This window comes from Castor canadensis, chromosome 10 (assembly GCF_047511655.1).
Source record: "Castor canadensis chromosome 10, mCasCan1.hap1v2, whole genome shotgun sequence".
Taxonomy (NCBI): Eukaryota; Metazoa; Chordata; class Mammalia; order Rodentia; family Castoridae; genus Castor; species Castor canadensis.
The window spans coordinates 24,225,527-24,241,976 of NC_133395.1; the positions used below are offsets into that span (position 1 = coordinate 24,225,527).

A 16,450-nucleotide genomic window follows, 5' to 3' on the forward strand; every position below is an offset into this window, starting at 1 on the left:
TTAAAAATAAATTCTGAGGTGGTACCATAAAAATCAGAACATTGTAAACTCTACATACTTCTCTAACTTGTTTCAATAATGCCTGTGAGATATAATTTCATATTATGAATGATATGCAGTGCTAGATCCATGGAAATCATTTTGTCAAGATTTTTTAAGTTTAAGTAATCGTAATTCCATCCTAAATAAATATCTTAAAATAAGTAAATGAGCACCTCACATGCAGTTTCATTGTCAAAAACATTAGCTCTAGTGAAAGAAATAGTGAATTTAATTCTCACAGTCACCCATAAAACTTTAAGTGTGTTTATATGGTGAATACAATAATTCATGTGCTGTACAAGCAATCCTTGCTAACATTTTACAACGATTAGTGCACAATTTTCAACTTTAAACAACAGAAAGAAAAACAGGAAGTAAGTATTCTATGGCAGCTTGTCCTTTTGCTGCACATGTATGTGCACTGTGGAGCACAGCACTGCGTTAGATGAGAGTTCAACAAAATAAATTCTTTAGCTTTCTATCAACAAAATATATTAGAATCATTTAAAATGACGTGTATCACCTTCATCAAAATTTCCTTGCTCTAATATTAGGTATAAAAGGAGTGGAAAGACCATTTGCAGAAAGAGGAGGAGTTGAGCAGTCCCAAGGTGGAGCTGTCTCTTGTGTTATGTGACACTGGCAGATTAAAACTCTCTGATGGGGAAGGGCTTAAAGGCTGAGTCAAAAGCCAAGAAGTCTCTTTATTTACGCCTACCTCCCAGCCCTTGGCAGTCTGACTAATAACAAACTGAGCTAACAAGAAAGACTAGAAAGGGAGGAAGGAGAACACTGCTGCAGCTTGGATCTACAACCTAAGAAAGCAAGAGTGATCAGTCCCAGCTCTGTTAAACATCTTGTTTATTTACTGCATTCAGCAGCTTGCAAATGGTTAACTATATGCAAAAAAGTCAGCATAGCTGTGAAGTATGCTGTGAATTTTAATTGGGGGAGAAAAGGAAAAAGGACAACTGCTTCAGGATGCTCTAGTAAGCACTCTGCTTGCAATATTTTCAGTGAAATGCCCAGCATTTTGTCTTTGACTAGAGGTTTAACTTTCTGAAGCTATGGGACTTGCCAAAAAGTGATATTTGAGGAGAAAGTACATGGTGATCTGTGTTATCTTTTTAAATAAAGAAACTGAATCACTTTGAACACCTCTTCCAGCTGTGCATAACAGATAGCGTCTAGAGGAGACTCTGCTTTACAGGTAAGAGGAATATTTCTAGGCTTCTCTTATACTGATGTTTGCATTATCATAAGGTGATTGAATTTATATGTTCATCTCTTTAAAAAAATAGCTTTGCCTTAGAGGGAATTCAGTTTCATTTTTGCTCTCTGGCCAAAGTAATGCTTTACCAGATGCCTATTTACTCTGAGCAAAAGACATTTAGTCCAACAGCTGGCTGCAAAGAGAACAAATATAATATGCCATTCTTTCTTTTAAAACAAGCAGTTTGTTATTAGAAACTAAATATTTATACTTCCTAAGGGAAAGATCATATGCTATTTTTGAATTTCAAATATAAGCAGAATATTGAATTATTCTTTGTATTTGGTATGCTACTTGTATTATTTTCTGACTTGAAATTATGTGCTTTCTGAACATATGTAAACTGGGAGTCTTGACCTCTTTAACATTGTATCTAAGGTATAATAACAGTATACAATGTAGTACATACATAACCATTTTTCAAATCTGGATTTCTGAAAACATTGGAAACTGCTCCCTAGCACATATGAGCATAAAATGCATATAAATTTTTTAAAAATATGAGATGTTATCATCTGAAGTTAATTTACTATTTTCTCAAGATACTGTAATTGATGGATGAATCATATTCTTTGTTGGTAATTTATGGACAAGTACGTAGATTGTTTTTGAAAGCCAATCCACAAGTTGAAGACGCCAACTAGGAGCTCTGTGATTCTAAGCACAGCACTCAGAACAGTTTAAAATTAAACTATTTCCCAATGGAAATATAAAGTCTACTAACTTTTCTTTTGCATAGAAAGACTGTAGAGTGTTTTGTCCTTTGGTTGGCTTTTACCTTTTAGAAACTTCAGACTTTACATGTTTTCAATAAAACAATGTATTTTCAGGAAATGAAGGTTTACTTTCAACATTACGGATCGGGTCTGGGATATCTTATCTGATTTCAACTTTTAATTAAATTCAAAGTTACTGTTCACATTTCATCCTCAAAAAAAAATTTATCATTTTGAAAATCTCAATAATCATAAGAAGTGGTGTTTATATTTCAATATGATTTATATGTTTAAGACAAAGTATATAAATGAATGAATAGAATTAGATACCATTAGGGTTTTATATGCTTACCTTGTCATTACTTTGATTTCTAGGTTAGAATTGTATTAAGAATTGCTGTTCAAATGCATATGTAAAATTTTTAAAGAGTTAGAATATGTGATGTTGTTATATTGAACTGTCATTTTAACCAAATTATAAATATCCTAAAGTCCTTCTATTTTGTAGTAGTTTGTTTCAAAGCTTATTGTATGAGACTTTATGCCTTTAATAAAGGTTATCATTGCTTAATTATGTGATGACATTCACTGCCCTAAAACTTTCTCAAGATCCCATTAGGTTGTCTTTTGCTGGAAGTTTACATGAGGCATTGTTTATTTTTTTACAGTATTTTGAAATTCACGCTAAAGATACAATTTTTTTCTTTGGTTTTTAATTTTTTTACCTTATTCATAATAGAATTTAAAAGTAGCAGGAATTTTCATGTATCTAGAAATTCAAAATAAAGTGTGACTGTAGTAAAACTTGACTAGGTACTCTTAAGTCTATATGTCCATTACAATAATGCTTTAATAAAAATGCCCAACAAGAATTTCAAAGTACAGATGTTTATGATGCTGGATTTTCTTATATAATTAAGACTACATTTTGCTCAAGGTTTTTAAATTAAATTAATTTTAAGTTTACTGGGCCAAGTCAAAACAGGTTTAAATGTAGCTGCATCTATACAAGTATAAGGAAATGCATGCTGTGTGCAAACATGAACATTCACAAAAACACATTTAGATATTCTGTACAGCTCTCTATGCTCTGGCCAATAAATGCATATTATAATCCTTCAGCATTAAAACGTCTATTTCTGTGAGTTAAAAAGAACAATCAAAGTTGTTTTTAACAGACAATTTTGTATCATATTGAAGTATCCACATGTCCATTTAGCCAGCAAGCACCTTTATTACCTCTGAAAGTGCAGAATTTTGGCAGATGTGAACATAAATGCCAATATAATGTCTTAAATTCTCCTTGTCCTAAATTTTATATTTAACCCAGAGCATGCCTGAGTAATAGAAACAGTATTAAAATAAATTGTAGATACAGCAACCTACTCATACTTTTGTGGTAATCAGTAATTTGCTTAATGGAAAACCTGTCATTCAAAAATGTCAGACTCATGTCCCTGCTCTTGTGTTTTATTTTACAGTCAGATTCCATCACGTGACAACATGGAGCTGTGGATTCATCTCTTATATTCATCTCTTCTTGCCTCTATAACTTTACAATCCCAGTCTCCATTGCCCTCACTCAGAGGATCTTGTGATACTCTTTGTAATTGTGAGGAAAAAGATGGCACAATGTTAATAAACTGTGAAGAAAAAGGTATCAAGAAATTATCCCAAATAAGTGTGCCACCATCACGACCTTTCCACCTAAACTTATTAAATAATGGCTTGACAATGCTTCACACAAATGACTTTTCTGGGCTTACCAATGCTATCTCAATACACCTTGGATTTAACAACATTGCAGATATTGAGACTGGTGCATTCAATGGCCTTGGCCTTCTTAAGCAACTTCACATCAACCACAACTCTTTAGAAATTCTTAAAGAGGATAGCTTCCATGGATTGGAAAACCTGGAATTCTTACAAGCTGATAACAATTTTATTACAGTGATTGAACCAAGTGCCTTTAGCAAGCTCAACAGACTTAAAGTGTTAATTTTAAATGACAATGCTATTGAGAGTCTTCCTCCAAATATATTTCGATTTGTTCCTTTAACCCATCTAGATCTTCGTGGAAATCAGTTGCAAACACTGCCTTATGTTGGTTTTTTAGAACACATTGGCCGAATATTGGATCTCCAGTTGGAGGACAATAAATGGGCCTGCAATTGTGACTTACTGCAGTTAAAAATCTGGTTGGAAAACATGCCTCCACAGTCTGTAATTGGTGATGTTGTGTGCAACAGTCCTCCATTTTTCAAAGGAAGCATACTAAGTCGACTGAAAAAGGAATCTATTTGCCCTGCTCCCCCAGTGTATGAAGAACATGAGGATCCTTCTGGATCACTGCATCTGGCAGTAACATCTTCAATAAGTGATAATCGCATGTCAACCAAGACCACATCTATTTTAAAACCACCTACCAAAGCACCAGCGTTGGTACCTTATCTTACAAAGCCATCCACTCAGCTTCCAGTTCTCTACTGTCCTATTCCTTGTAATTGCAAAGTCCTGTCCCCATCAGGACTTCTAATACACTGTCAAGAGCGAAATATTGAAAGCTTATCTGATCTAAAGCCTCCTCCACAAAATCCTAGAAAGCTGATTCTAGCAGGGAATATTATTCATACATTAATGAAATTTGATTTAGTGGAATATTTCACTTTGGAAATGCTTCACCTGGGAAACAATCGTATTGAAATTCTTGAAGAAGGATCGTTTATGAATCTAACCAGACTACAGAAGCTCTATCTGAATGGTAACCATCTGACCAAATTAAGTAGAGGTATGTTTCTTGGTCTTCATAGTCTTGAATACTTATATCTTGAATACAATGTGGTAAAGGAAATATTACCTGGAACCTTTAACTCAATGCCTAAACTTAAAGTACTCTATTTAAATAACAACCTCCTTCAAGTATTACCACCACATATTTTTTCAGGAATTCCCCTAACTAGGGTAAATCTTAAAACAAACCAGTTCACCCATCTACCTGTAAGTAACATCTTGGATGATCTTGATTTACTGACCCAGATTGACCTTGAGGATAATCCCTGGGACTGCTCCTGTGACCTCGTTGGATTGCAGCAATGGATACAAAAATTAAGCAAGAACACAATGACAGATGACATCCTCTGCACTTCTCCAAGTCATCTTGACAAAAAGGAATTAAAAGCCCTCAACAGTGAATTACTTTGTCCAGGTTTAGCTAATAACCCATCCTTGCCAACTCAGAGTAGTTACATTATTGTTACTACTCCTACAGCAACAACAAACACAGCCGGTACTCTATTAAGCTCTCTGACTGATGCAGTACCTCTGTCTGTTCTAATTTTAGGACTTCTGATTGTGTTCATAACCATTGTGTTCTGTGCTGCAGGTATAGTAGTTCTTGTTCTTCACCGTAGAAGAAGATACAAAAAGAAACAAGTAGATGAGCAACTGAGAGACAACAGTCCTGTGCATCTTCAATACAGTATGTATGGTCATAAAACAACTCACCACACAACGGAAAGACCCTCTGCCTCTCTCTATGAGCAGCATATGGTGAGTCCCATGGTTCATGTCTACAGAAGTCCATCCTTTGCTCCAAAGCATTTGGAAGAGGAAGAAGAAAGGAATGATAAGGAAGGAAGTGATGCAAAACATCTTCAGCGAAGTCTTCTGGAACGGGAAAATCATTCACCACTCACAGGGTCAAATGTGAAATACAAAACTACAGACCAATCAACAGAATTTTTATCCTTTCAGGATGCCAATTCATTATATAGGAACATTTTGGAGAAAGAAAGAGAACTTCAGCAACTGGGAATCACAGAGTATCTAAGGAAAAACATTGCTCAGCTCCAACCTGATATGGAAGTGCATTATCCTGGAGCCCATGAAGAATTGAAATTAATGGAAACGTTAATGTATTCACGGCCAAGGAAAGTGTTAGTGGAACAGACGAAAAATGAGTATTTTGAGCTCAAAGCTAATTTACATGCTGAACCTGACTATTTAGAAGTCCTGGAGCAGCAAACATAGATGGGGAATTTGTGGGCTTTTGGAGAAATGCTGTGATTCTGTCTTAAGTCCAAACTTGGATAAGTGCCTTACATGAGTGTGTCATCCATCAGAACTTAAGCACAGCAGTAATCCTATAGGAAAAAGAGAAGAAAAAGAAACTCAGGGATTGTTGGGAGAAGCCATGGCATTATGTTCAGGCAATTTAGTCTGTTCCAAGTAAAACAAATCTTTGCATGTAACTCATACAGGGATTATAGTAATATTTCTCCATCTACTAAAGTGTTTCATAGAACTTCTCTTGCACATTTGAAAGGGTTGAACACAAACAACCCTTATTTTCTTGAATTGTGTTACCCGTAGATTAAATATAATTGGATTTCATCATTTAAAATATACCTGTATATGTAGTTATAATATGTAAGGGATGTAATGTTTATAAGTAATATATGCTTCAAAAATGTGCATTTTCAAACAGTTTTTTTGCAATAAATGCAAAGGAACTGGAACTCGAAATTTACAAACAGTAATAGTAAGGTAAAATGAAAGGATTGTAATTATATGGGCCATGAGTGGTCCCAAACTTTTAATGGAGGGTTAAATAAATGCCACTCCCATGTTTTCTGGTTTTAAAAAACAAAGATGATTAGTAATTCAGCTGGGATCATAAACAAAGTTTTTGGTTTCTCTGCACATTTTGTGTGGACATTCTTAATGTCAATGCTGCTGTGAATTAAGATATGTCATTTGTGCTCAAAGTTTAATTCTTCTTGGGATATTTTAAATATGCTACTGAGATTCAACTGTAAATATGATTAGAAAACCAATTAAGTTTGCTTTCTTTCATAGTATTAATCCTTTGTAATCTGAATGACCATAATAGAAATTTGTTTCTTGTGGCAAGTAATTCAAAGGTATAAAACAAGTAGTAAAAAAATGTTATTTTATTTTTGTTGATGAATACTGATAAAGACAATAAATTAGTATCAAAAGGCACTTCTAAAGGTAAGTGGTTTAAGTTGCCTCAAGGAGGGCAATGTAGCTTTATTTTACAAGAAAGTATAGCTAGATTTCTATGAACTATTTATTCTGTACAGTTTTGTATATTTTTGTTCACAAAAGTAATTATTCTTGGGTGCCTTTCAAGAAAATTAAAAGTACTGCTCACTATAATAAAACCAAAATGAAAACTCTGTTTTCAAGTGTGCTTTTTCCAATTATTCTGACCTATAACTCAATCAGGTCAGGATTGACACCTCCACACACATGCACCCACACAAAGGGAGGACTCTGTTTGTTGTGCAGGCAGTGTTTTGTTCACCATATGCAAAAGAAAGATATTAAGTTTCTGTGGATGATTGACACTTAGCCAAACTTAGAGTAAAATAAGCAGTTTTCCTTTTTAAGCAAATTATTTCCCTATGCAATACAAATGGTAATGACATATTTTTCTTTTCTCTAATTATAAAATCAGTATAACAGGTTTTCAGAAAGCAAAATGTAATTTGTCAAAGTAATCTGGATCTATTTTTCTTAACACCAGGCAAACTCAGTCAGTGGTTTGGGTAGGGACACTTTTTCTATAAAGAAGTACCTTCTTCAATTCATTCAACAGTATTTCAATCATTTATGAATTCTCTACTTAATGTTTTAGCTTTTAGCACTTACCTTTCTGCCCTACCCCTACTATCAAACTGTACATTATTTTTTGGGTTTTGCAGTCTTCCAGCTGATAAAAGCTGTAGGGGCCTTGCTGCATAGTATTAAAACTAAGTACGAGTCTATGTGAAATAATATTCACTAGGTTTTTCTTTTAAATGGTGGACTGTATTAAGAGAAACCAATCAAAAATTATGGATTAATTTCTGATGGAAAAACCTACATTTCCTCATTCACGTCCAATGTTCAGATAGACAAAGGTCGAGTTTCTTCTTTTAAGTAACAATATCTAAGGTAATGTATGTTCATAAATAATGCTTTATATTTACCTAGTATAAAATATTCTGCATAATAGTGAATAGTAAATTATCCAAGGGATAATTTTTTTTAAAAAATTAAATTCTAAATAGAACAACAAAGCAAAAACAGAAAACATGTTATCATACTTCTCTTTGTTGATTATCTGCCAACAAGGTTTTAGTTCAATCAAGTACAGAGAGGTATTAGCAAGATGTAAGAAATTCCTATGCCTGGAAGGCCTTTGGAGTGAATCCATGACTGCAGACAGAGACATGCCCTCAGAACAGTCAATTCTTTTTGATGGAGTAATTTTTAAATTTTCATCTGTTCTTAATTGCCTAAAGTAATAATGTTCATTTTTCAACTTATAATAAAGAGAAAAATAGTTATTTATGAAGTCATGTAAGTATAAGTATATTCCCCAAATTAACACACAGTTCAAAGAATGGAAGCTAGTAAGAACCTTCCAATAAATTAAAAATGACATAGAAATCATGGTTCACAAAGAGCACACAATTTTAACCACTTAAACATTTTTTTCATGATGTATTTTCTTATCTACCTTGTATCCTTACTAGTTTTGAACATTGACAAAATCAGTAATGGTTTTTACCCTTAATCAGGTTTTGTGATTTATATAGTCAAAATAAAGTGCAAGCGTATTTATACTATCTTACCTTTATTAGCTCTCCAAATAAAAATATGTACATATATAATACATAACATGTATTTTAAAATATTTAAAAGAATCTCCCAAAACTTTTTCACCTTAATTTTCTATTACTTCTCCCTTCTACCAATGAAAAACTTTTGCTATGTACTTTGTTTATTTACTTAAGAAGCTGGCTTGTTCTCAGTAACTAAAAGAATGAATCAGAGCTCCAAGCCCAATTTCATTATCTTTGTCCTTGTTCATATAACTTGATCACTGGAAAAAGGCTTTTAATTATTATAGGTTAATTTCTGGACTTAAACAGAAGTTATACTTTGCTTGTTGCTGATCAGTGCAAATTCTAACTGATTTTTAAAATTTTGTATATGTGTATGAAAATAGAAAAATGAAACCTTTGAAATTGTTACAAGAAGGGGAGAAGGAATGAAGGAGAATGATGGAGGGGTGAATACGATTAAGTCATATTGTAAGCACCCCTGTGACTATCACAATGAATCCACTCTGTACAACTATTATATGCTGATAAAGAACATTTTTCACTAAATTACATAAAATTACTTATTATAATTTATGAAAGTATTCTTAATGGGCTCGAAATTTAAACAACCATATAGGAAAGCATTATATCCATCAGATTACCCTCTTTAAATCAATTTCTAATATTGCAACAGAGAGAAAGCCTTTCCTTGCTGCTCTAATGTTAAGTAAACTGAAGCCTCAGTTAAGCCGCCTTAAGCTGCCTTCGTGACTTGGCCCAACTAATTCAAAAGGCTTAAGATTTAATGCAGGATTGGAAAATGTGACATGAGCCAGTATCCTCTTGTCATTAAAACACAATCTTTAACTTAATTATTCATACCCTTCCATACTCATGCAGAACTTATCTATAGATCTATTTATCTACTCATATCTTTCAGCAGATAAAATTATATATTAGGAGATATATTTTAGAGACACATTTCTACATTGGATGTATACATTTGCATCTTGAGAACTAATAAAAATGAGAGTATCAATATACTCCTAATTTATTTCACATTATATATTCTTCTATGATAACTAATAGATATAATTACAAGCACTTTTAAAAGAAGATGAGCACTTCTGACTTGCAGGATTGATTATCCATAGACTTTTTCATAAAAATAAAAACAGACAAGTTAATATCTAAGAAAAGCCCAACAAAGTTCCCTATATATAAGAGTGTCTACAAAATTATCATGAGAAACTGTTCTCTGCATGTAAATAAAATTATCCATGTGTATACAAATTCTATTTGGGAAGAGAAATCTGGATCTCTATGTAACTGGAAAATGGTTCCACAGTGAGTGTGAGGATTCCTTTCTACTTCTTTTCCCTATAGAACACTTTTGGAAAGAAGATGGAGTATCATAATAGGACAAGCTCTTCTTGTAGGTTAAGAGACAATTTAAAAGTCTTTTTCAGTAGTAGTGGCCTTATACCTGGCAGACAAAGCAAAAATTACCCCATTAATGAGGAATGGACAAGTAACTGGCAATACAGAATTGCTTTTTGCTTTTTCAACTGCAAACATGTTGTAATGGAAACATTTTTCCAGTCATTCCTTGAGCAATGTGCCAAATAAAAATAGTACATAATACTTGTTTAACACTGAATTATAATGATAATTACATTATCAAAATTTACATCATTTAACAACTGTATGTTTAATGGAAACAATCACCATGATCTGTTTTACAGAATCAATTTGTTTTAAGAATTTAAGTTTATTATACATGCATCCATTCTTATGTATATGTAACAGAGAGAGCCAGATGTAAAATCCTCTTCTAGCTGCTGTGAAAGCATAATCAAATAGACAAATACTCTTCTGTTAGTAAATGTCTTTCAGCAGATTAGTGAATGAAGAAAGGAAACAATTCAAAACAAATTAAAGACACACAAATTGGCGTATTTACAGTTATATAAAATTCTACACTTTAAAAATAGAATGTTTTTGTTTCAAAAAATTTAAAACAAAAAGCAGGAAGTCCTGAACTTCTACAAGTAACCATTTACCTAGTCACATCTTTTAGTTTAGTTTGTCTTTAGCCAGCAAGAAAATTGATTGTTTGAGAATGAGTGAGATATTTTAATTGTTTATCTTATGTCAGATCTCTGGGAAATTGTCATTTCAGTATACTGGTTTAACAGAAGTCATGAAGAAATGCCACATGCAAAAATTATAATTGCCTTCCCTAAATGCTTTTATTCAAACTTTAATTTGCCTTGTTATCAGCAATGAAATCATCACTAGGGAAAGTATGGTAAATGTATTTCCACCGGTATTATGAAAAATTCAAAGACTTTAAGAATCCATTTTTATTTTGTATGAGTCATAATGTCATTAACTAATCTAGCAACATAGACTAGAAGAAGGTAATTTAATATTAGATTTTAATATGGTTCTTATTATTTAAAATATTGCATAAAATTCTATTTATTAAATTTTATTTTACATTTGTGCCCTATTATTTGATTTAGAAAAAATATATTTTAAGAAAATAATGTGTTATTGTACCACAAACATCATAATGAGGCTAGAAAGTTGAACCCCTTTTTATCATTGCTATTGATTAATTTTCATTATTTCATTCACAGGGCAGTGGTCTTCACCATGCTGCCTAACTGACACTCTTGAGTATTTACAGGCCATGAGGAATTACAGGAAATGTATGTCTTACCTTTTTGCATATTCTGTTTCAGAGTGTGGGTATGAAACTGACTTTCGGCATTTTATTGAAAGAAAAATCAGACATTTCACTAACGTTATTGATAGATTACATCATTATATATTATTTGAAATGATATATTAGCACAATTTGGGTACAATTTTTAAAATTCTGAGTGATTTATTAGACAGAACAATATGTGTATGTGACGGACAGAAAATAATTGTGTTGATTTTTTTCTAGTTCAGAGATTTTTTAATTAGTATTCATCAATAACCATTTATATTTTTCGAGCAGTGTTTTTAAGAGCTTAGTTTTTCATTTCATAGAGTAAGCTAGTGATAATGAAATTAAATATGTACAATTCTCATGATATTGCATTGATTTAAAACATATAATTTAACAATTATAGGAATTATCATATATATGAAGTTTAGGGTGACTGGTAATTTCATTTTTCAAAATTTAAGACCTCTGCCTAAATGATCTTTATATCTGTAATTGCATATAAGTTAAAATAATGATAATTATTTCAATTAGTATACTACTTGCAATCCAAAAAGGTAGGTACCTAATGTCAGAAAATTTCCCCCTACTTTAATAATATTGTTTATAGGAGTATTGTGGGATTAAGACAAAGTTGGCCAAAAATTACAAAGTAGATGCCTTTTTCCCACAGCAGCTCAACTTTCCACTCTAGCCACACCACAACTTGGTGTCATTTGTTACAGTTGATGAACCTACAGTTAAACATTATCATTGCACAAATTCCATAGGTAACATAGTATTCTGTCTTGGTGCTATACAATCTTTGAATTTTGACAAATGCTTTCATAATTAGAGAATCAGGCAAAATGGTTTCATTCCTCTAAAAATCCTCTGAGATTAGTCTATTCATCTTTCCCTGACATCACTGTTCTTTATTGTTTGAACAGTTTTTCCTTTTCCAAAATGTCATAGAGTTGGAATTTTACAGTATGAGGCCTTATAATATTGGCTTCTTTCACTTACTAATATGCATGTAGGCTTCCTTCATACCCTCCATATCCTTCTTCATAGCTCTAAATAACATTCTACTATCTGGATTCACCAAAATTCACTATTTATTCACATATTAAAGAAAATTTTGGTTGTTTAATTATCAATAAAGCTGATATAAACATCCATGAGCATACTTTATGTGGATATTAGTAGTTTTGACTCATTTTAAGTACACATACAGATTGCTAGATTATATATTAAGCTTTAGTTTTGCTTTCTATACAAAAACTTTCATATGTGTCTATATAATTTTGTGTACAATTAATGAAATGTCCAAAGTTTGGTATTGTCACTGTTCTGATTTTTGCCGTTCTAACAAGCATGTAGTGGTATCTAAGACATTGCTTTAATTTGCACTTCCCTTATGACATAAATTAAGACCTAGATTTTTTTTCATTTTCTAGAGTTTGAACTAAAGAGGTCCTAGACCTAAGGTGATATTGGAGGTTGAACTGGAAGGTCTCAGCTTGCTAGGCAGGTGTTTTACCACTGGATCCATGCCCTTAGCCCTTTCATTGCTTTGGTTATTTTTGAGATAGACTCCTGCATTTTTGCTGGGGGACAGCATAGGCTGCAATTTTACTATATATGCTTCCCATGAAGCTGGGATGAATAGGCTCATGACACCCCAACCAAATTTTGTTGTTGAGATGTGGTCTTGCTAACTTTTGCCCTGGCAAAAACTATGATACTACTTATCTCTTCCAGTTGAGCATCTAGGGGTATAGACAGGAGCCACCATGCCTGGCTAAAAAATATTTTTTGTATGGTCATTTGTCATACATCGATGATAGATAAATACATACATACTGTCATACATAGGTATATATCTCATTATCTGAGGTATCTGTTCAGACCTTTCTTTTGCTCATATTTTAAGCTCAATATTCATAGCCATTATTGACTTTTAAGAGTTATTGTATAATGTAGATAAAAATCTTTCTTAGGTGTTTGTAAATATTCTCTCCCAATATATGTATTTCTTCCTGTTTTTATGAGATTAACTTTCACAAAGCAAACATTTTTTTTTATTTTAGTGAAGCCCAGCTTATGAATCCTTTCTTTCATTAATCATACCTTGAATGTATTATCTATAAATTCATTACTGTCCAAAGTCATCTAGCTTTTGCTCCTATGTTATACTAAGGGAGTTTTCATATTTTGCATTCAGGTCTGTGGTCCACATAACACTTAATGATCTATTATTTATAATATAATTAATTTTGATCCTTATGTTTGATACTTGAGTACATTAATATTATATATCACTGCATGTTACTGCATAACATGTATGATAAAATATTGGCAAATGATGAAGGTTGCTATCATTAAATCTATATTACCTGAAAGTATGAAAATATTGATTGTGAATGTAAAACAGTAAGCTTAGTAGGATCATTGTTTGCTGTGGTCTTATTTGCAGGTTGTATTTTACTTCCTAGTTTTTATTAATGATAAAAATAGCTAAATTTTATAATTTGCCTACCAAACACTTATATTCAGAAGCAGAAGTTCTGCATACATTTATTCTTGCCTTTATATCAAATACTCAAGTGACACTGCCATCAACATTTTATCAATAGAGATAAGGAGGCTCAGAAGGTTACATTTCCCAGAATCACATATATAGGAATATTAACCTGCAATCTTCCTGCCTCTATTATCATATCAGCCTTCTCACAATGATATTACAATGTATTTTTAAAGTATGCATGCCACTTACTTGCAGAGCAAAGAAAATGTTGTTGACATTGTGAACAGTGGAGTCTTATCTGACAGATATCTTATTGACTTACCTTGAACTGTGTTTACTTGAATTTCTACTTATATCTTAAATTTATCATTGCTATCAACAACAGTTTTTTATATTTTGGAGGTGTTCTTAACTTTTCTCTAAATCATATAGTCCAAATACAGCTTTACCACATCTCCCATGCAGTGCATTGGCAGCCAGTGTCATGAAAGTCACACACAATATACTTGGTTGTTACAAAAAATAGAGAGTTTAGCCTCTGCCTACATAATTCTCTCTCAAGCACTAGTAAAGTAGACTTTGCCTCTTTTAAAAGCTGACATATTTCACTTACTGTCCTTGAAGGGGCAAGATTACTGAAGTGTATCCATCTACTCTCCCAATGTATATTCAGCAGTCCCTATAGAAAAATTATTAAAGGCTATTAAAACAAAGGAAATTGTAGTAGGAAGAGTTTATGGAGACCAATTTGTAAGGATGTTTAGAGAGAGAGAAGATGGCAGATGAGACAGGATAAAGGTGATCATTTCATTTGCACTTCTTTGTATTCTTGCATCTTTCTCTCCACTCAGTCATTCGCTTCTCATGCAATCACATTATCATGTTATCACTAACCTCAGTAAAAAATGAACACAACAGGGTTTGATTTTTTCATATATGAAAAAAGTGTTTCTAATGTATGTTTATTTGTATTAATTATTTTTACCAGATTCTAATCTTGGAATCCAATTGAAACCATGACAATTTTTAGAGTAATTATCATCTTTAATATTCATGCATGTGCTACATAACAGCTTTTCAAGGTCAGGTGTTTTTTAATGATGTTTGTCCCATAACATTATAATAAAGCTGAAAAATTCCTACCATTTTCTAATATCATACCTATTGTAAAATCTTAGCATGACCCATTATTCACATGTTTGTGATGATGTTTGTGTAAACAAAGTGACTGCACAGCCATTTGTTGAAAGTATAGCATATGCACCTATGTATAGAACAGAATAATTGGCAATGATAACAAGTGGCTGTTACTGGCTTCTCTATATAATGTACTATGCTTTTGGTGTTATCTTAGAGTTTACTGTTTATATGTTCTAAACACAAGGGTTTTACTATGTAACAATATACTGCATTATGTAGCAGCCTCTTACATCTGTATTTATCTCAATTCTTCCACAAATCATTATTCTTATACAATTTACCATTGTTTTGTTTGTCATAACTCTAGAAGGAAAAGGCTACACACCATGCATATGCCATATAGCCTAGGTATGTAGGCAACACATCTATTTCATATGACAATGCTGAGAGAACACTTATACTTCACAACAAAAGAAAGGAAAATAGTGCACTCTTCAGTATTTAGATTGTTCTACCACAAAATTAACAATATTTTCCATTATCAGACGTATTCTAAAAAATCTGGTAAACCACACAACAAAAGTAATAAGGCAGAGTATATTCAATTTGTGGGTGAGCATTAAATAAGTTCTCCAGTCCCCGTTATTTCTGAGATTCTTTGAAAAATGTCCAACAATTTCATTATAGTTATTTAGTGTATCAAATATTGCGCAATAGACATCCCTTTCTCTATTTGTCATGACACTTGTTCAAAAAATACTTACTTTTTGTTTAAATTGTAATTCTGCTTTTCTCATCTTTGTATATAATCAGAATTAATATTTCAGCATCTTCTAACAGCTGTGCAACCCTTTTAGTGCCTATGGATGTGTTTGGCAAAATGTGTCAGAGAATATCTTATCACTTTTCTATAGATTGGTAATTGAATTTATGTTATATTTGAAAAACAGATTTGCATGCAAAACTCTGGCTCTAGCTATCTAATGAAACGAAGTGTGCTTTAATTAATTTGAGAATAACACAGCAATATATCATCATTTTTTAGTTTGGCTTCATTCATTATTCTTAATACCTCTGGATTGTTTTTAAACATTTAAAATTTATCACTGGATTCTTCATACTAAGTGATGTTTAGACATTAAGTTACATTACCAGGAAAAATAATGACAGCTAATTTGCATTGGTACTTACTTTCTACTAGGTATAGTTGTAATGACTTACAGGTGGTAACTGATTCCTTCTATGTAATAGTGCTTTGATTTAGAAATTGTTACTAAATCTAATTTTCAAATTAAGAGATTGAGGGACAAAAGTTTGTTGTTCTAAAAAGCTGCAAATCCTGCATTTTACTTGATATTTTTGAAGCTCCTTAATCTTTAGTCTTGTTTTTGTCTTTTTTTTTGATGGTTTAGAGTTTGAATTTAAGGCCTC

General features: G+C 32.3%; 1 protein-coding gene across 1 annotated transcript; it reads left to right on the plus strand.

Moving 5' to 3' along the window:
• The first annotated feature begins 704 nt into the window (after positions 1–704).
• On the plus strand, positions 705–7,595 carry Slitrk6 (SLIT and NTRK like family member 6). The gene is made up of 2 exons (XM_020188349.2): positions 705–1,252; positions 3,513–7,595. The coding sequence occupies exon 2, from the start codon at positions 3,535–3,537 to the stop codon at positions 6,058–6,060; it is 2,526 nt and encodes an 841-aa protein (XP_020043938.2). The 5' UTR covers positions 705–1,252; positions 3,513–3,534; the 3' UTR covers positions 6,061–7,595.
• Positions 7,596–16,450: the final 8,855 nt, after the last annotated feature.

Coding starts and splice junctions, on each gene's coding strand:
- Slitrk6 (XM_020188349.2), top strand. CDS start 3,535: ATGGAGCTGTGGATTCATCTCTTATATTCATCTCTTCTTGCCTCTATA.